The sequence below is a fragment of the Mus caroli genome, unplaced genomic scaffold (genome assembly GCF_978045245.1).
Source record: "Mus caroli unplaced genomic scaffold, Mus_caroli_1 scaffold_7, whole genome shotgun sequence".
NCBI lineage: Eukaryota > Metazoa > Chordata > Mammalia > Rodentia > Muridae > Mus > Mus caroli.
Genome location: NW_028227262.1, coordinates 111,438,305 through 111,458,860, shown reverse-complemented (window position 1 = coordinate 111,458,860; position 20,556 = coordinate 111,438,305). Strand labels below are relative to the sequence as shown.

At 45.7% G+C, this 20,556-nt stretch overlaps 1 protein-coding gene across 17 annotated transcripts in view; it reads right to left on the bottom strand.

Moving 5' to 3' along the window:
- The window catches only part of Kiaa1549 (KIAA1549 ortholog), a 160,107-nt gene that overhangs the window by 87,893 nt on the left and 51,658 nt on the right, over positions 1-20,556 (bottom strand). For all 17 annotated transcript variants that reach the window (XM_085840714.1, XM_085840719.1, XM_085840713.1 and 14 more), the window contains exons 2-6: positions 13,665-16,370; positions 10,950-11,038; positions 9,813-9,990; positions 3,495-3,622; positions 854-1,037 (exon numbers count right to left, since the gene is read on the bottom strand). In XM_085840714.1, coding sequence (XP_085696840.1) covers positions 854-1,037; positions 3,495-3,622; positions 9,813-9,990; positions 10,950-11,038; positions 13,665-16,370 — 3,285 coding nt within the window. The remainder of the gene's footprint in view (positions 1-853; positions 1,038-3,494; positions 3,623-9,812; positions 9,991-10,949; positions 11,039-13,664; positions 16,371-20,556) is intronic.

The following is a 20,556-nucleotide window of genomic DNA, read 5'->3' as shown; positions in this document are numbered from 1 at the left end:
AGCCCTGGCTGTCCTGGAACTCACTTTGTAGAACAGGCTGGTCTTGAACTCAGAAATCCGCCTACCTCTGCCTCCCAAGTGCTGGGATCAAAGGCGTGCGCCACACACCCAGCTTATTTTTTTAACTTAATACACAATAAAGTCTACTCTTTTGGCCTCCAGTCTCATAGGTTTGAGGAAATGCATCATTGTATAAGCACCACCAAGTGAGGACCCAGGAAGTTCCATTCCCTGGCTCCACCTCTCCAAAACCCACCTCCACTGCCTTTCTGCAGTTAAATATCCTCGCCAGCTTCTCCCTGAAAACAGAGCTGCTCCCCTGGAGTTTCAGATTCTCTAGAGCCAGGGCACTGTTTACATAGTGTGTCCCTTTATTCTCAAAAGCAAACAGGAAAGGGAGGCACAGGGGCAGAGAAGGGCTCTGGAGTCCACCCTGGCTGGGCTTGAGGCGTCCTGACTTTATTCCGGAGTTCAGTCAAATATGTCCAGAGGGGAAAAGTCCCAGTAAGCCTACTGTGTTTAACATATGAAAGCAGGTACGTTGCACGAAACACTCATTAAACTGCAAGGAGTGTAGCACAGGGCCTGAGCCTGATCATAAACCTAAGACCCTGGAGGGGCCACCATGTCGGTATATGTCCACTGGCTGTGGTCAATGGGACGTTACGGAAGGGACTTCCCATGCATGAGTGAGCATAAGAAGGATCCTCTGCACCCAGTCCCTGTGAACCCAAAAGCACTCTAGAAGAATCGAGTCTCTACTTAAAGTTAACAATATTTTAAAGTAGACATCCACCAGCAAAAATGCTGGCAGTCCCTTCCCCAGGGCCTCGAAGGATCCATAAGTACTCACGCTCTGCGATCTGTAGCACCGGGTACCCCAGGTAGAAGCTGAACTCCACCACCGTCAGGTTCCTCAGCAGATCGCTCACCTCCGACCCATTCAGAAAACCTTGCGAGCCTTTAACAGCAAAGATAATATTCACTGGGCCCCTCCGGGGAGCCACCCTCGAAGAAGCAATGGTGACATTCACAATCTGAAAGAAGGAAGGCAGAAGGAGCTTCTAGAATAGCATATGGAGCTGAAGGCCTGACTGTGACACCGATCATGAGGTCTCTGATCAGTGTTCTTCAAAGGGGGTAAAGCGAAGGAATATTTTATCTTGTTTTGGTTTTTAAAGATGATGTCTCTCTACACTACCCAGGCCTAGACCTTCTTGCCTCAGAATGCAGGGGTTACAGATGTGTGTCTCCAAGCCTGACTCAAAAGGAGGTAAAATTTTAAAAGGAAAGGGAGCTGATTTTCTAACCTTGATCCCTTTCTGTGAGACTTGAAACACTCTGTTCGCTGGAAATGTTTTTTACATTAAGTGACGAAGTTGAATGTGAGCATTTAGTGTCCCGCCCCTCCCCCCAACCCCAAATCCCACAGAAATAGCAGTAAGCCGAACAAAGGGCAATAAATCCCCACAGCACGGAGAATGGAGGAAAACCAGAGGTCTGTCAAATTCTAGTAGATGAAGAAAAGGACTGAACTGTGCTGAAATAAACCAGAACAGAGAGAACCAAGACCCTAAACACACACACAGGCTAAAATAGCCTCATTCACATTCGAGGGCCTGGAGAGCGCACGCGCGCACACACACACACACACACACACACACACACACACACACACACAGGAGAGGATTTGATACCAGATGTAGGTTATAGAGCAGGACTCAGTACAGCTAATTAAGAGGCTTCACACCAAGAGTGAACTGAGCCTTCCTCTTCTTGCTAGCTCCACATCCAGGCCACCACAGTCACCAGCAGGACCATCACCTAGAACAGCCCAAGGAACTGCCATCTAAGGAAAGCCCTTCCCAGAGGAGACCAAAGGCCTCTCTCTTGTGGGTTAAGACTAACCACAAGGAAGGCAGGACTCAATAAACTCCAGTGCACACCAGGGCATAGGAGACACAGAAGAGGACCAAAGAGGAAAGGAGAGGAGTCTGAGCCGTGGAAAACGCTCAGCAGGGATCCATCCCCAGGGTAGAGCCAGTCTGCCTAGGTCTTTAACCACAGGCTACACAACTACAGAACTGTAGACAGAACCCTGCACTTTGGTGTACTGTGGGACATGCTACCCAGCTCCCAAGCTCTCAAGAATTCTCCCATCAGGAGACGGGGCTGACACAGAAGCAACCTCCACAGCCTAAGGGAACAGCCAGGCCAGCATCTAAAATTAACTCCGTTCTCCATCCTCACCACCAATCAACCACCTACTAACCCTGGGCCTGAAGACACAGAAAAACAGCACAAAAGCCAAGCACAAAGATTGGCATACAGAACAATACTTCCAAGAAGACAGACATGTGTAAGAACAACATAGAAGAAAGAGAAGAAAACCTTTTAAAATCCTACTTAATATCCCGAGAGACCCTGAAGGTCACTCTCTCACGTCTTGGCAAAGGTTATAATGAAAAAGGAACAAAGAGCCACGGGGAAAATGACTACTCAGAGACTTCAGTATGAATGGACATGGCTGAAGGCAAAATTAGTGACTCGGAGGACAGACTTTCCAAAATCTCTAACGGAGAACGGAAAGATCCTTCCTGCATGAGGAAAATGAAGGAGCACAAAGTCTAGAGTTAACAGTCATGTCAGAAAGGGAGCAGAGAGCGGGAGGGGTCATAAAACACCAGCACTTTGAACAGAATGCGCGTGAAGCCAGTCTGCCGATCAACAGAATCCTCTACGTTCAGACGGAGATGCTGCAGCCCAAAGAGCCCCGCGGACGCAGGGAGAGCGTCCCTGGCATGCAGACCAAAGTGCACCAAAGTCCAAAACTTCAGAGCATCATACCAATGCCCAGACGGTTCTAGGTTTTGGATCATTTCCTATTTTCAGGTTAGAGAAACCCGACGAGTAAAGTCTACGCAACATATTCCAAATAAATCCAAACGCCCCGTCACCTCAAACGACCCAGCACCAAGCCTTTGAGATTTAGGCTATCTGACCTGCTGGAAAAGCAAAGTGTGCTCAGGCACTGCCTCACTGACTGTGCAGCTAATGCCACTCCTATGTGGAGCATTCTTGACTTGCCTGCATATGACCATCTCGCTTTAGCTCTCTCTGACTAGGGTGAGTTGTCCTGATTTGCCGTCACTCTGAAGTCACGCTGTAGACCCCACACCTTGCCAAAGGTCAGCCCTGGCCCACATGGCTTCTCTCCATTGGAGGACACATCTTTTTCTTTTTCCCCCTGGGGACAGGATCTCACTATGTAGCCCTTACTGTCCTGAAACTCACTCTGTAGACCAGGCTGGCCTTGAACTCACAGAGGTCCGCCTGCCTCGGCCTCCCAAGTGTCAGGATGTATGCTGTGTGACAGTATGCCCAGCATGGAGAGTGCATCTCAAATGGACTTCTGTAGAAGACAGTTCTCTCTGCCCTGCGGGTGTGTGTGTGTGTGTGTGTGTGTGTGCACGCGCAATGGGAGGGGGTCTCACCTGCACTGTGAGGTTATATGTTCCCTGGTGTTTCCTCACTTCAAAAAGAGCTGTCACCAGGCCTTTCTCAATGCTCTGAGTGAAGTTGCAGAAGCCAGTATCGACACTCGGAGGCACGAACTGCAGTACTAAAAAGAAAGACAGCAATTAAGAGTCCCATGAGCAAGGTTCCGCTTAGACTAGGAATGAAGGAGGGGACAGAACTGAAACAAACCAGCTCGCCCACTGCCTGAGATCAAGCACCGTGGGCTCTTATTTCTTAATATTTGCTTATTTATATTTTATGTGTATGGATGTTTTGCTTGCATGTATGTCTGTACTTCATGGGTGCACGGTGCCAGGAGAGGCATCGGATCCTCTGGAACTGAACTTACAGATGGTTGTGAGCGACCATGCAGGTGCTGGGAACGGAATCCCAGCGGAGCCATCTTCTTCACCCCAGTGTTTTGACAGACAGCCTTGTAAGACATACTTTTGGCTCCTAGTTAACACAGTAATGATGATGAGTGACAGGAGTCTGTTTTCTCTCTTTTGCATATTTATGGCTAGAGTGTAACATTTTAACCCATGCACACAATGAAGTATCTGTTGCTCAGAAATTTATTATTTGTGTCCAGAATATTCAAAACCAGCCCTACTGGCTATTCTGAAATACAGAGCTGGGGGCTGGAGAGATGGCTCAGTGGTGATTGGTTGTTCTTCCAGAGAACCCAGGTTCAGTTCCCAGAATCCACATGGGAGCTCACAACATCCTCTTCTGGTCCCTGAGGGCACTGCACACACGTGGTGCACAGGCAGATGCAGGCAGAACACTGGCACACTTAAGATAAAAATGAAGGTTTTTTAAAAATTAAATGTATAGCTATTAGCTGTCAACCACATTTATCCTACTAAGTCACAAGACACCAAGTAACTCCTCCTATCCAGCTACAGGCTGCGAGGTTTCGCCCTCCCCCCTCAGCCTTTCCTCCCGAGATTCCGTCTGGACAACACTCTAATACCCTCCACTTTCCGATCCCGTTCCACAAGTGAAGTGAGAACACGTGGCACTTGGCTTTCCACTTCTGATAGTATAGTTAGCACAACGTCCTGCAGTTCCATGCGTGCAAACAGAGGGGTGTTGTTCTTTGTGGCTAATGTTCATTTATGTGCGTGTGCAACAATTCTTCATCTATCCATCTGTCAATGAACACAGAGGGTGGCTGCCTATCTTGCTATTGTGAATACAGCTACAAAAGGACACAAGTGCTATCTCTTCAACATACTAACTTTGGTGTGCTTACATGCAGCAACGTGACTCCTGGGCCATATAGTAAACTTTTAGCTGTCTATAATATCTGTATAATCAATATTATATGATCAGGGGATGAAAGTGAGACCAGGGTGAACTACATAACAAGACCTGGTCTTCAAAAACAAACAAACAAGCAGAGGCTGGAGAAAGAGCCTAGTGGTTAACAGAAAGCCTTATTGCTCTTGCAGAGGACTTGGGTTTGGCTCCTAAAACCCGTATCAGGTGACTCACAACCTCCTATAACTCCAGATCCAGACAATCTAATGCCCTCTGGCTTTTGTGGTGCATTTAAACTCACTGTAAGCGCATGCACGAACACACAGATAAATACATATTTTTTTAAAAAATAGAAACAAGTCAGAGCCAGCAAGAAGGATCCGTGGGTAAAAGCACTTGCCATTTATCCCTGATGATATGAGTTTGATCCTGGGAAACTGGGACGATTTGTATATGCTCGGCCCAGGGAGTGGCACTGTTAGAAGGTGTGGCTTTGCTGGAGTAGGTGTGTCCCTGTGAGTGTGGGCTATAAGACCCTCATCCTAGCTGCCTGGAAGCCAGTATCTGCTAGCAGCCTTCAGAGGAAGATGTAGAACTCTCAGCTCCTCCTGCACCATGCCTGCCTGGATGCAGCCATGCTCCCACCATGATGATAATGGACTGAACCTCTGAACCTGTAAGCCAGCCCCAGTTAAATGTTATCCATATAAGAGATGCCTTGGTCGTGTTGCCTGTTCACAGCAGTACAACCCAAACTAAGGCAGAAACTATGTGGTGGAAGAAGAGAACTAAATGCCACACATTGTCCTCTAATCTTCATGTGCATGCTACAAGGGGGAGATGGAAGGATAGAGTTTATTTGTACTATGTCAAGATCTGTCTCTGTCCTTCCTTGCCTTCTGATTGGCCAAAATAAACAGCGGATGGTCTATAGCAAGGGGTAGAGCTGAAGGCGGGACATCCAGCAGAGAGAGAGGAACTCTGGGATAGAGTGAGGCACAGAAGGACTCACCACTCAGACATGGAGGAAGCTGGATGTATGAAACTGAGAGGTAACCTGCCACATGGCAAAACTTAGTACAAATGGCATGATAAGGTAGAAGCTAGTGGGAACAAGCCTAGCTTAAGGCCTAGGCATTTATTAATAAATAATAAGCCTCCGAGTCATTATTCAGGAACTGGGACATAGGTAGAAAGGCTGACGGTTATATGTACAATTACTAATAAAGTACGCATGCACAGGCATGCACACACACACACACACACACACACAAGATCTAAACAAACAAAATACAACATGTATGAAATCACCTTTCCCTGCATCCTCATCAGCACTGACTGGCTAATATCCTCTTTTGAATAAGATGTTAAGCAAGAGGATAGCTAGTTTTCATTTATCTCTCTGATTCGTGGCGCTGGGCATTTTTTTCATATCTTTACTGGCCATTTGTATATCCTGCCTCAAAAAAATGTTTATTCTGGCAATTTGCCCATTGTGTGCGGGAAGGAGTGCAAGGGAGGGGTCTACACATGCATATGGACGCCAGAAGTTGGCGTCAGGAGGCTTCTTCAATTGTTTTACACCTTATTTTGGAGACATGGTATCTCACTGAATCTGGACGTTGGTGACCCAGCTAGACTGGCTGGTTAGCAAGCCCCAGGGACCCTCTTGTATCGGTGTCCCCAGTGCTGGGCTTGTAGAGCTTCCCACTCAGCTTCACACAGAGGAGCAAACTCCAGTCTTCAGGCTTGCACAACAAGCCCTTTACAAAGCCGCCTCCTCAGCCTGCCTGCTTTTAAAACTGGATAACTTAAGGGGTTTGCTGCTCACTTGTCTGAGCCCCCTGCATATTCTGGAAGTGAATGCCTTGAAGATACGCTTTCATTCTGTAGGCTGTCTCCTCACTCTGTTCATAGCTGCTGACACAATACAAAAACACTTAATGTGACCCATTGCTCAATTTCTGCTCTGGGTACATAGACTTTCATGGTCCTATCCAAAAAAACAAAAAATAAAAGAAAAACCCAACTTTACCCAAACAAATATCCTAAAAGCACTTCTTCAGTGGCTCCAACAAGCTTTATAGGTTAAAAATCTCACATTTTGGTCTCTTATTTTTGAGAGCTCTTTTTTCTTTTTAAAGTATGTTGAGAGAGGGCTTGGTTTTTCCCTCTTCTATAAAGACATCCAGTTTTCCTTGTGTGGTTTACTGAAGAGAGAGACTCTGTTTTCATCAATATATGTTCTTGTTCCTTCTGTCAAAAATCAGTGAGTCTATTTCTGCACTTTCTGTTCTGCTCTGGTCTCCATGTCCGCTCTTCTGCAACGCCATGGCGGTTTGGTTGCTATCACTTTGTAATATATTTTACGATCGGGTATTATAATGCCTCCAGCATTCTTTTTCACTCAGGCTATTACATTTGTTCTCTTTGGGGGTTTTGCTTTTCTTTGGATTCCATACAAGTTTCAAAAGCCCTCCCTGTTCCCTCATACCTGTGGGAAACTGCCACTAGTATTTTCATAGGAATTGCCATGAACCTACAGATTACTTGACAGTATGGACATTTTTTTCTTTAAAAATTTTGTTCTTCAACTTCTTTTCCAAATAATCCATCAATATCTTTTTTCTTTAGGGTCTGTCGTTAAGCGTTACTGTGTTCCCTTTGCGGTATCATGGTGTCTTGTTCCTTCATCCCCCTGTCTCCCAATATTAATATTTGTATGCCTACTGGGTTCATTGCCTATTGTATTTTAATCATGAGGCTTTATTTTTAATCATGAGGGCGCACACGAGGGATGCAGGTGCCCGTGGAAGCCAGAAGAGGGCAATGGACACCTCAGAGCTGCTTACAGCAAATGTGAGTCACAGCATAGAGGAGCTGGGAGTCAGATTCATGTGCTCCTGACTGCTGAGCCATCTCTCCAGTACCACTTCTACCAATTTAATAGGATGGCTTTCTCCTGCCATGTGTCCTATGGTACCAGCTGGAAACGTTATGCTGCAAAATGTCACCTATAATCATCACAGGCTGGGTCTCCAAGTGTCGTAATGGCCTAGGCTGCAAAGTCCATAGACTGCACCAACTGTGGGATACATGTCAGTCTCCATAGGTTGTTTGGGGACAAGGCTACCCCAGTGGGTCATGATGGGTGTACCACAGTACTCCTGACAATAACGCAGAGTGACTGTCAGGGTCTGAGGTAGACAGAGAGCTCTGATGGGAAGAGGCTGCAAAGTTCATTTATTTTGAGGGCATCTCTGGGAATGAAGCTGCTTAGTGTAGGCCAACAAGGAGTTTCCAAGGCCACAAAGACCTGTATGCTTGCTCAATGGACCAAGTTCCTGAGACGGGGCTACTCAACTACTTCTTCAGGTTACAGTTCGAGGCTGCCTGGTTGCTTTCTGAGCCACAGATGAGTCATAGTATTTCAAAGTTTCGTGTCGTAGAATGTAGGAAGCCAACCATATGAACACATACAACATAGTGATTGGCATGCCTGTGGGCTCAGAGAATTAGGAGGCAGAGCCAACATGAAGGTGATTGGCATGCCTATGGGCTCAGCAAATTAGAAGGTGGAGCCAGAAAAATCACTTGTGACCGGGAGTTCAAGTCCAATTGAAAATCTACACATCAAAAGATGCAACTCATAAACATCTCAAAATTTTAATGTTCATTACAGATGAGTTATGAAGTACAAATAGGTAAAATGACGTGACATCCAGCGTTACACTAAAACATTCCTGCATCTTCAAAAAGGTTTTACCAATTTTGCTGAAAACTGGTAAAAATCTTGATTAACTTTTAAACTTATTAATAAACATGTGAATTTGATGTTATGTATTCTACTTTTGCTCATGATTGAAAATGTCCATAATAAAGGTTAAATAAGATATTAAGCAGTCATGGCTAACTTTAGGGAGTGTGAGCATATGGACAGATGTGCATCTGTGTTTAATAATCCTTTTCTTGTAGAAGTACAGGCTGAACCACGGGAGTGAACATATATATATGGTCTTTAAGATTTATTATAAAGTAAAGAGAAGTAGATGGGAGAGAAGGTAGAAAACTCTAAGAATTAAAGATTATTAGGAAGGGGAGATAGTTTGATCAGTAAGGTGCCTTGCCTTAAGTATGAGGACCTGGGGTGCATACCCAAAATCCACATTTAAAAGGCCAGGGGTGCTTGTTTGTCATCACAGTGCCAGGGAGTCTGAGACAGGCAGACAGCCTAGCCTAGCTGATGAGCTCCCGGTCAGTGAGATAGCCTGTCTCAAAAAACAAGGGGGACAGCACCCAAGGACTAACCCTAAGGCTGTACTCTGGCCTCCACACACATGTGCACATACTGCACACACACACACGTGAAAACACACACACAGAAGGAACTAAAAGACTGTTGAGAACATATAATGACACATGGAGGCTCATTAAACGATACTGAGTGCCTGTGTGTACACTTGACTTTTTTCTATAATCATAAAGATGTTGTTACTGTCGTTAGTAACAGGCCCAGCTGCAGCAAGCGGCCTGTGGACAAAGAAGCCTTAGCTATTCAGAAGGCCAAGTCAGATGCTTTGCTGAAAACTAGAAGCTCAGGTCCAGACCAGGACCACAGCAAGACTGTCTCAACAAATAAATGAATAAAAAAAGAACAATACTCACTTTTAATTTTTTTTTTGAGATTGTATTTATCTTTATGTGTATGGATGGGTGTTTCGCCTGCGTGTCTATGCACTACATGTGTGCACAATCCTCAGTTCTTACATTGACTGTATGTGTGTGTACAAGCATGTGTACACAAGCACACAGAAGCAAAAGGACAACCTAAAGGTTCTCTCCTTTCTACCATGTGGGTTCCCAGGGTCAAACCCAGGTCTCAAGCTTGGCACCTTCACCTGCTGAGCCATCTATCTCACTGGTACATCATCCCCAACTTAAAATACACACACACACACACACACACATGTTAAAAAATAAATAAAATTCTACATACAAATCCAAACCTCTATACTCATTCGTCTCACCTGTTTGAACTTGAAACCTGGGATCTGGCACGAGGAAAGATGGCTTCACAGACAGGATTAAAGGCGTTTGGCCACGCACAAGTTTGCTATTGATCAGGACGTTGATGACTGATATCGCCGTGTAAACAAAAGGACCAGACGTTACCAGAAATGTGAAGTCTGTGAACAGTTCATAAACCTAGAGAAATAAAAAGTTTTAGAAAGACAATTCAACCTTAGAGAAAACCGTGTTGGATAGAAAAAAATAATCAGTCGCTCAAATGGAAGGAGAAATGCTTCGAACAAAATCAAGATTTCATTTGACGTATTCCTTTTCACAGAAACAGGACCATAGAAGCAGCCAGAAAGGACAGACCATACTATGGGTTGAATAGTGAATTATGGAAAACTGAAGATTTCTGTCATGTTTAAGCCAGTTGTTTCAATAAGACACACTGTTTAAAATAACCTGATGACAGCCACTTAAACAATTTCCAAGTATATGGCAGCCACATTAAAGGTAGAGAAACAGGGAGAGCTAATTTTAATTTCACTTAATACAGAAAACATCATTCTAATGTGTAGTCACTACAAAAAATTATTAGTGAGATACTGCTGTATCTGGTGCATTTTTTGAGATCTGGCATGCAGTTTACATTCACCACATATCTTATTAGCTCGTGCCAGGCTTTTAACATGCCCCATGGCCAGTATGGCTCAGCCTCTGGTTAGTCATGGGGCAGGACTAGTTAGAGCACAGCTTTCTGAGCTCATCTGGAAGGGGATACCGTCAGTGGGCATAGCATAAACAGTACAGGAATCCATCTCAGTTGTATTGAAAGCACAGAAAGACACAAGCATCCTTACCCTGGAATCTAGTATAAGCCCCAGTCACTTATTAAAGTAAGTCAAGGATAGCAAAACAGTTAAGGTTTCCCCAAACTATGCTGCCTCTGGTCTGACAGACCATTCCAATTCTACAAACACAGCCCCACCACACAGGGTAAAATGACATGTGAATGGAGATACCAAGGAAAAATAGTTTACCAGGAGGAGAGTGAGAGAGAAAAATCCAAGAGCAGAGGCCAGGGCTTTTACCACACCCCATGAGAGCCAGAAAGCATGCCAGACATCAGACTCCCAGGCTCAGGGTCTCACCTTTAGCTCCACCGCACGGTTGAAGTGGATTCTCAGCACTTCTTTAATTGATGTAATGATGTACTCCTGCACAGCTCGTCTGGCCAGCACTACAAACAAAATCCAACCACCAGATGCATTTTAGTGCTAGTATGAAGCATGAAGGTGCCACTTCAGGAAGCCATGGCTGAGATGAAGCATGCTAGAACTTGTTTTGAAAAATAAGGCGCATACCAAGGACTGAGTAGAAAGATCTAAGTGCTGTGAAGTATCACAGAAAATGGAAACGTGGGTATTACACTGAGAAAGACAGTAAGACCAGGGAGCAACTGTGGCCCATGCAGCAGGGCAGGAGCTTCTAGTTCCCACTCTCTTCTCAACAAATAACAGAATGTCTCCAGCTATGCATCCGACGGCAAAGGATGAGGCTTTAAAAGCTCTCAGAAGTCATATTTTCAAAGTCTTTGAGATGCTATTGAATGAACTGGTGATATCTCCCTCCACAGAAGGAGGGCAGCTGCACCGAGGTTCAAAGCAGCTGTTGGGAATGCTAACCACTACAGGTGGAAGGAAAAACTCTTCATCATGTCCAAGTAATAACATTTTATACAGGATATGAAATATTTCTCACCTCCAGATCTAGTTCTTTCTATTCATTTTTTTTTATTTATTTAAAAGCCGAATTTAAAAATCTGTACTGGGGCTAGAGAGCTGACTCTGTGGTGACTGACAACCCAGGCTGAATTCCCAGCACCCACGTCAGGTAGCTCACAACCTGCAAATACAGAGGATATACACCCTCTCCTGACCTCCACAAACACCTATATTTACACACACACACTTAAAATTATCTTTAAAAATAAATTTAAAAATATGAACCTGTGCCAGTGAGTATATGTGTTCCCCAGTAATTAATACACTTCCCTTTTTATTTCAGTGCTTTCCCTTTTTAGATTTTATTTATGTATATAGATACATACATGTGTCTGTAGATTACATATACGTGCAGGTGATTGTGGAGAACAAAAGAAGTCAGTCAGATCCCGTGGAGCTAGAGTTACAGGCAGCTGTGAGGCACCCAATGTGGGTGCTGGGACTTGAACTCCCATCTTCTGCAAGAGCAGCATACTCTCTTAACCACTGAACCATCTCTCTAGTCCCACTATTCAATGTTTCATCATCCTGTTTTAATTATTGAAACGTAAGACAGAATCACTCCCCATTCTCCATTCATTATATAAAAAAACAAGTGCTTAAGCTGTTTGTTTCCCCAGTAAGTGTCACTTCTTGTCACCTCTTCAGTCCATGGCATCATTACAAACTCATGGCCCAGTCTGGCTACCTTGGCTGATCCCACCAACAGCCGGCGCAGCATGGTTTACCAGGTTCTGACTAGACAGCCTACGCCATGACTGATGAACAGAGAAACAGAAAAATAAAATGAGTGGGAAGGTCTTGTGGGAGGGAGGAGGGAAGGCAGGAGGAGCTAACCGTGAGGAAGGTGAGGTGTAGAGAACACCAACATCAGAAGACCTGAGTGGAGGCAGAAGGAGCAGCCTACCAGTGGCTCCGTGCAGCTACAGGACTACTCAGGAGAGCTGATCACTACTTAATGGCCCCCACTGACCACCACCATAACTACCAACTTCTGTGGTTCATCTGAGGAAGACAGGAAATGGCAAACCTGTAACATGAGGACGTAAGGCTGGAAATTCGGAACCACCCAGAAACATGTATCGTACAAATTGGTTTGTATCAACAGTTTCTCCAAAGCCAAGAGAAGAGAGGTATGGAGACCTTCAAACAAAGCCTGACTCCTGTCAGTGGAGGTCAGAGTCCAAGCGTCCCCCTAAAGCCATCAAGGATCAACACCCCTGAAGTAGCTCCACTTCATTATTATGGAAAGCCATCTAGTCAATCAATCAATCAATCAATCCCTCTATGTTTGTCTAGACTCTCTTCCCAGAAGACAGCTGCCAAGAAGAAAGAAGCCAACATACATGAGTCTGCAGACGAGCTGAGGCCCGTCCAGAACAGTGTGGAGACACAGCTCCGCCAGTTATCAAAACTGCAGAAGGGCAGGCGCACAGCAACCACTCTGTGAGGCCAAGAGTAGTTAAACGCACTCAAATAAAGGACGACAAATGTCGTCAATCGTGCGTACACCTAAAAATTATACAATGCGATACCTGATAGTCAGAGGCTCCTGAAATAGCTTCTAATTATCTACAGAGAAAAATTATAAAATGGGGCACATCATTAACTATCATAAACACTGAGATTTCTAACTTACAAGCTTGCAATTGTTTTTTCAAGCCTGTAGAACCAACCATTTTAAAGCTGCTTTGTGATTGTTTTGTGAGGAAGAAAATATTTAGCCTACAGTAAACAGATAATAAGTAAATCAAGCCTCTTCTACCTTATGATAATTACTAACTAATATGCAATCTTGTGTGGTCATTTCCTAGGTGCTCTGTATTTTACACATTTAAATCTCTATAGTAGCCTAATGGAGCTAACATGACTACGGTCCTCCTCTAACACTTGTGAAAGCAGATTAAGAGGCCAGGTAATTGGACAGCTGGCACAAGGCCAGCAAAGGAACAGGACTGCTACCCACAGGTTATGTGAGGCCAACACCTACTCTCCTAACCACAATGGTGTCCTGTAATTCTGCACACAAACACCTCAGAGAAGTCCTCTACCTCAGAGAGGTGACTGGAAGCAGGGCCTTACCAGTTGTGATCAAATAGACATCGGGAACCGTAATATCACACACATATGGCGGCTTGGCTGTGGCCAGTGCTGGTGTACCAACTGTGGCTTCAAGCGTGGAGGTGGTAGCAGGACCGAGGGAGGGCTGGGGAGGGGGTACACTGTTCCCCTGAGGGTTCTGACTCATAGGCTCGCTGTTCAGAGCAGAGTCCACAGTATCACCAGGGGCAGTGCTGGCACTGGGCATGCTCAGTTCCAGGGATGTACTTAGTTCTGGGGAAGTACTGGGCGGGAAATCTGTGGGTGTCAATGATGAGCCCATGACTGGCTTTGTGGGCGGAGGTGAAGGGCTTACTTCAGAAACAAGTGATGAGGAGGCTGACAGGTACAGGTCAGAGGTCGACTCTGTGCTGCTTGGAATGACACTGGAGGGTGTGGGTAAGACTGGTGTGTGATGGTCTGTCACACGCACACTGCCATCGGAAGGTGTCAGAGTCGAGAATGGAGATGACTCGGTTAAAATGGGTGTCAAATGGAAAACAGTTGTTGGCAGTGATGTGAGGTGAGTCCCAGCTGCGGAGATGCCAAGAGAGGGCTCAGAGCTGGAGGGCACCAGTGTGCTGATAGTGGACTCATGGGGAATGGGTGAAAATTCAAAGGCAGAGGTAGTTTCAGAGAAAGCTGAGGTAAGATGAACATGGGATTCTCTCAGTGAAACTCTGGATGCTTCGGTGAACTCGAGAGAATCAGAGGGGGAGCTTGAAAGTGGGGACCTCTCGGGGTGACTAGGAAGAACAGTGACTGTGTTCAAAAGAAGGTCTGCACTTGACTGTGGCTGAGACGGCTCTAGACTTGTGGGATTAAGAACAGAAAGCAGAGGTGATTGCAAATTCACATAGTTGGACAGTGAAAATGTCTCAGCCATGGTGGAGAAGGTTTGAGAAAAGAAGGCTGATGGATCGCTTGACATCAAAGATGGGAAAGCAAGCTCGTCTGACCGTGAAGGGGCCGGAGTGCTGAAGTCCAGGGGCGGAGTTGAGTAAAAGCCGGATGTGAAATCCAAACGACTTCCAGACTGGAGTTCCAGAGAGCTGATAGGTGCTCCGTGAGAGAAAGCGTTAGACTGTGCTGAGGGGACCAGACTGGGAGAGGTGAGAAGGCTTGGCTTTCCAGCTGGAAAGGATGGAGTGTTTTGATTTGCAGTCAAGGAGAAAGATGAGTCAAAATGGGTGCTGGGGATGACAGAGGACAACAGATGGATCATACTGGATGGCATCACTAGATCATTGGTGACAGAGAAGTCAAAAGTTGAATCCAGTGAACTTGGTGTGGAGAGGCGGCCATGGGAAGGGTACACCTGAGTGGTGGCAATGCCACTCACATCTACCTCAGGTGACATATCCATGCTGGCTTCCCACAGCCCCACAGGTCTGGAAGAAAAGGAAACCACAGGTCTGGAAGGGAAAAGTGTATTAAATTCTTGAGGCTCTTCAAGTTCAGAGAGGTCTGTGCCCACACTGCTCAATGGAGAGACATGACTTGCCTCTACCGAGGCAGTAGACAAAGTCTCAAGCCTGTCTCCGGATCCCATGTCCTTCTCTGTTAGGCTCCTGGCCAGTTCTTGTTGAAATGATGAGACAACGCAAGACACACACCCTGTGTGTGGTCTCAGGGAAGACTCGGGGCTCAGGACATAAGGATGGTCAGTAAAACTGGGGACTGGGGAGCTGTGCCATGATTCTAAGGCTTCCCTGGCTTCACTAGAGAGGAAGGAGTCCTCTGAAACACCAGGTAATTGGGTAGCAAAAGACACAGATGAAAGTGGGGTTGAAAATAGAGCAGAAGGCTGACTGCTAAAAGTGGGGTCTGTGGGTGACGTGGTTATGCCAGGGTGTGCTCTTAGAGCGATGGCTTCCTCTGGATGTTCGATCCAAGCAGTGGTCTCATTAGGGTATCTGTCCGAGCTTGTGGCCAGGACACCTACTAGAGGCTGTGAGACCTCCCACAGGGGAACAGATGGCTGTTGAGTCATGCCATTGCCTGATGGCTGAGACACTGAAATCCGGGAGCTAAAAAGGAGGTTTTCTGCGCCCTCTGTTACAGAAGCTACCGTCTCTGGCAAAGCCTTGCTTGATAACTGGCTGTGAATTTCTATAGGATGAAGCACCGAATTCCTACTAGGAGTTGGAATGATGCCCTCAGACGTGAGAAAAGCTGACCAAGAAGTGCCGAAATACGTGGATGGCTCCACATATACAGTTGCCTGTTGCACTGTGTTCTGACATCCGGACAGCACTTCATCCGGCAAAGAAATGGTGGGAAGTAATGGGGTCGTGCCAGGCTCCAGCATTTCCTGGGGTGGCTCTGGTGGGCTAGGTGTGATATACCGCATTGGGGAAACCCCCCTTGAAGAGGTCCAATGAGCATCTGGCAAAAAGTTATCCATCTCCTCATCATCGAGGGCCACCTCATTACTCGTCACGGATCCGTAATTTGCCTCAAAGAAACTGGGCTCCGCTGTACTTTGAGTCTGATGTCTCTGGCTTAAAAAGGCTGTATCAAAAGCTGTCGCTGACGGAGAGGAGAGGACAAGGGCAGAGATGCTTGGTTGGGACCTGGGAACAGTCTCTGATAAGGTCACTTGTGCAGCACTGTGCAGGATGCTTCTCTCTGGCAGGAAGTCCGTGGGGCGTACAGGATGGCTGTTCTGAGCCAGGGAGAGGTCATCTAGTAAGGGAAGCAAAGTTGAATTAGCTGCCATGCAGGAAGTCAGAGTGCTAACATTTCACTTCAGATGTAAAAATTCACTCATTCAAAAAATCAACATTCACTAAGGCTGCAGAAAGAGCTCGGTGGTTAAGAGCACTGGCTGCTCTTGCAGAGGGCCTGAGTTCAGTTCCCCACACCCATGTGGCAACTCAAAACCTTTCTGTAACTGCAATTCCAGGTGAACTGCACCCTCTTTTGGCCTCTGCAAATACCAAATACATAAAATAATGCCAAAAAATCATGCACATAAAATAAAAATAAATACATTTTTAAAAAAATCACAGCCGGGCATGGTGGTGCACGCCTTTAATCCCAGCACTCGGGAGGCAGAGGCAGGCGGATTTCTGAGTTCGAGGCCAGCCTGGTCTACAAAGTGAGCTCCAGGACAGCCAGGGCTATACAGAGAAACCCTGTCTCGAAAAACCAAAAAAAAAAAAAAAAATCACTCACTACAAACAGTCACCAATATGCAGAAATTCTAGTTGGAAACTAATAATGTCAAATGATGGCATACATTTGCAATAATGCTGTTGCATAATCTGTGTGTCTTTACAAAATACACTTCTTATCCAGCTACAACCGTACAGAGAAGCTACAACTAAAGACGAGCTGAAGGAAGGACAGCCCAAGGTCTGCATGCGACACCCATGGTGGAAACGGCAGTTGGGAGTCAAAACGAAATTCTGCTGAATCTATTTTGAGAACACACAATAACTTGCAAATAATACTTAGGTTCATGGATAGCATACTTCTAGCTTCTGAAAGTCACAAACTCACACCGGTTATAAGCTGTGCAAATTACCACTCCGTTCTCTGTGGCATGACTAAAAACTGCATAGGAATGCGGTTCAGTAGTGGAGCACAGTTGGAAGGCAGGAGGCCCTTGGTTTGATCTCTAACACTGAGGAGGATTTGGGTCCCCTGGAACTGGAGTTCCAGTGGCTACAAACTGCCAGACGTGAGACCTGGGAACTGAACCCAGGTCCTCTCAGAAGCAGCAAGTGCTCTCACCTGCTGAGCATTCTCCCCAGCCCCTAATTAAAAAAAAAAAAAAGCATGACAAAACTGTTTCACAGCAACATCATTAAGCATATGCGATCTTCTGTACCACCTAGCTTTAGAGTTTCCTATCTAAATGCTTAATATCTCAACCTGCCACATACCAAGCACGGGCCAAAGAGTGGCTATCCTTCTCTATGGTAAAATAAATCAATAATAAACAAATAAGGACAACAAGAAAAGAAAAACATCAGCACACATTTAAAAGGTTATGAATTCATAATACTGTCCAACTGTGTTGATACACATTTGAAAGTTTGCCTAAGAGTAAGTAATTTTGTCTGCTTTAAAACTCTGCTACAGGGCTGAAGAGATAGCTCAGAGGTTAGGAGCACTGGCTGCTCTTCCAGAGGACCTGGGATTGGGTCTCAGCACCCACATGGTGGCCCACAACTGTTTGTAACTCTAGGTCCAGGGGATCTGACTCCTCTTCAGACCTCCAAAGGCTCCTGTACACATGTGGTACAAAAACATACACTCAGACGCAGCCACATAGTCATTTTAAAATAATAAAAACACTCTGCTATAACTTGTTTTAAAATGTAAGAACCAAACCGAAGGCAAGATCTCTTTAGAAATGAGTCAGAAACAGGTCTTTGTGTGAGCCAGGGGATGCAAGAGATAAAGCACAAAGAATATTGTTCAGTGGCTGATTTAAGACTGAGATATGACACAAATTACAGTTAAATAAAAAAGGCAGGGATGAGGAAAGGCAAAGTGACCAAAAAGACTAAAATAAACCTAAAAGTTCCCAACTGGAAAAGCACAGACACCAAAAAAACTTCACACTGAGGCCTGAAAGGTTCCAACCTGGGAGGTTTTATTTTCTCTGCCAAGCCCCAGGAGAGTCACCAGCTCCTAAGGGCTGGCAGCTGCAATGCCAGAGGGAATTACCTCTGTAGTTAATTCAGGAAGAGGTTAGAAAGCCCAGGTGAGGCTCTCTCCACATAAAAGGCACCAGGGACTCTCGTTTCAAGCCCTGGAGATCAGTTTCCAAGCTATAAAGCTTTAGATCACCCAAGAGCGAAAGGGTTTTTTCTCTTTGAGGAGAGAAAAGGGACGGGGCTGGAGAGTTGCTGGTTCTCAGGCAGTGACTTGGGCGTGGAAATGACGCAGGGGCCTTGTGGACAAAGCAAATGCTGTGCTGTCCCCAACTCCGTCTGAGAGCTCGTCCCCCTGGGCCAGTATGGAGGCACTTTGTCCCCACACCGCTTTCACTGGGTGCTCACCTGGACCTGGCCATGGTACATATTCCAGCCCAGAAACGGCCCATATGCTCTCAGCACCATGCCAGGCCTGTTTGTAGTGATTAAAGATCAATTGCAGAGCCCCCCAACTGTCTGTCTGTCTGTCTGTCTGAGACTCATGCAGGCAAAACAAGTGTGGCATTCTGAATTCATTTTAAGTCATTTTATTCTATCCCAAACCTTTCCTAACTACAGCAGAACATTGTTGAATCATGAACTCTTCCAGCCAACCGGATCCCTTTAAGACCCCGGTCAATCCCCTCCTCTCACAAATGAGGCTTACAGGGTTTAAGTTAGCTTGCTGAAAATATTCCTATCTCCTGAGGATGGGAGTGGAGGTGGGGGTGGCCAGGGTCCAGGCTAGAAAATCAGTTTTGTACTCTCTTCATCTACAAAACGTTTTGCCAAACCAGTCCATTTTAACCAACGCGGTTGAAAGCATGTCGAACTGTGCTGTGTTCTGTTATAACTGAGCTGAATGTACACGAGAAGTTTGGCTCCTGGGATCTACACAAAGGCGCCTGCCTGTTTTAGACTAAGCCCTACTGCCAAGCTCCAGGACACAGGCCTGAGTGCTAGCAAGAAAGGTCACCCTCTCTCAGAGTTGGCCTGGAGGATAGCAGTGTCACCCATCTCTAAAAGCTTTAATCCAAATGGAACTTGTTTGTTTGTTTGTTTGTTTGTTTGTTTTCCTAAATTGTATAGTTCTCAAAACACGATGACTCCTCTCAACTTACTGTGGGCACTCAACCTACAAAATGAAACGAACCCCACCGCCACCTCACACTGCAAGACAAAGGCAGGCAGATGAAACCCATGACCAACCTGGCAAATTGTCACCAACTTTTCTCCTTCTAGTTCTCAGAGAGTCCCGAGGGAAATCTTCAGTGCCTTCCCACACGGGTATCCTTCCCCCTACCCCCGACTTAGAAAGCAGTGCCTTCATTCTTCCCCCCAGCCTCAAATGTACCAATATCCTCTGCCAGGATACTCTGTCCTCCATGTCTTCCCAAATACCAGGTAGACAAGAAGTACCATTTTATACGTGTATGTATGAGTGTGAGCACGAGTGTGTGTGTGTGTGCACGTGTGCATGTGTGCACATGTGTGTAAAACAGAATACTGAGTCTAGGAATGTGTCCATCTGGAAATTTGCCAAGCAAACAAATATTATCTCAAAGTTGATGAGTGAATTTATACTCCCACTAGCATTATCTGAAAACCTAGCTGTTGCTAATCCTAATACTAGACATCTCTTGGTGTCCACATTTGTGCCAACCTGGCTCTGTGAAATCTTAATTTTGATGCCCACTGACTCAGGCAGACTCAGGTTCCCATCCACCAGCTGGTCATGCTGTCCCCTCTGGTGTCACGTGACCTCTACTACCTGTCCTGCTACAGGATTGTCCATCCATGTCTTCCTGATGTAAAGAGATTCTTACTTCATTTCAGAGTCTGCATCCTAAGTCAGATGTACATCCTAGGTCATGATTATTGTCTCTTTAGGATGTCTTTGGATCTCAATTTTAATACAATCTAGAAGTATCTTTTGGTCTCAGTTTGATCCAAATTGTGTTTGTACATATGTATATGTGTCTTTAAATATCACCATCTGAGCCACTCAGAAGGCTCCACAGGGAAGGCACTTGCTGCTTAGCCCCAAACCCCAATAATGAAAGAACTGACTTGAAAACTGTCCTTTGTCTCTGCACTCACACTGTGTGTCCCATGTTCTCTGCAGGCACACTGTGCGTCCTCCTTCCTCTGCATGCACACTGTGTGTCCTCTGTCCTCTGCAGGCACATTGTGTGCCTTCTGTCTTTTGCAGGCAGCATGCT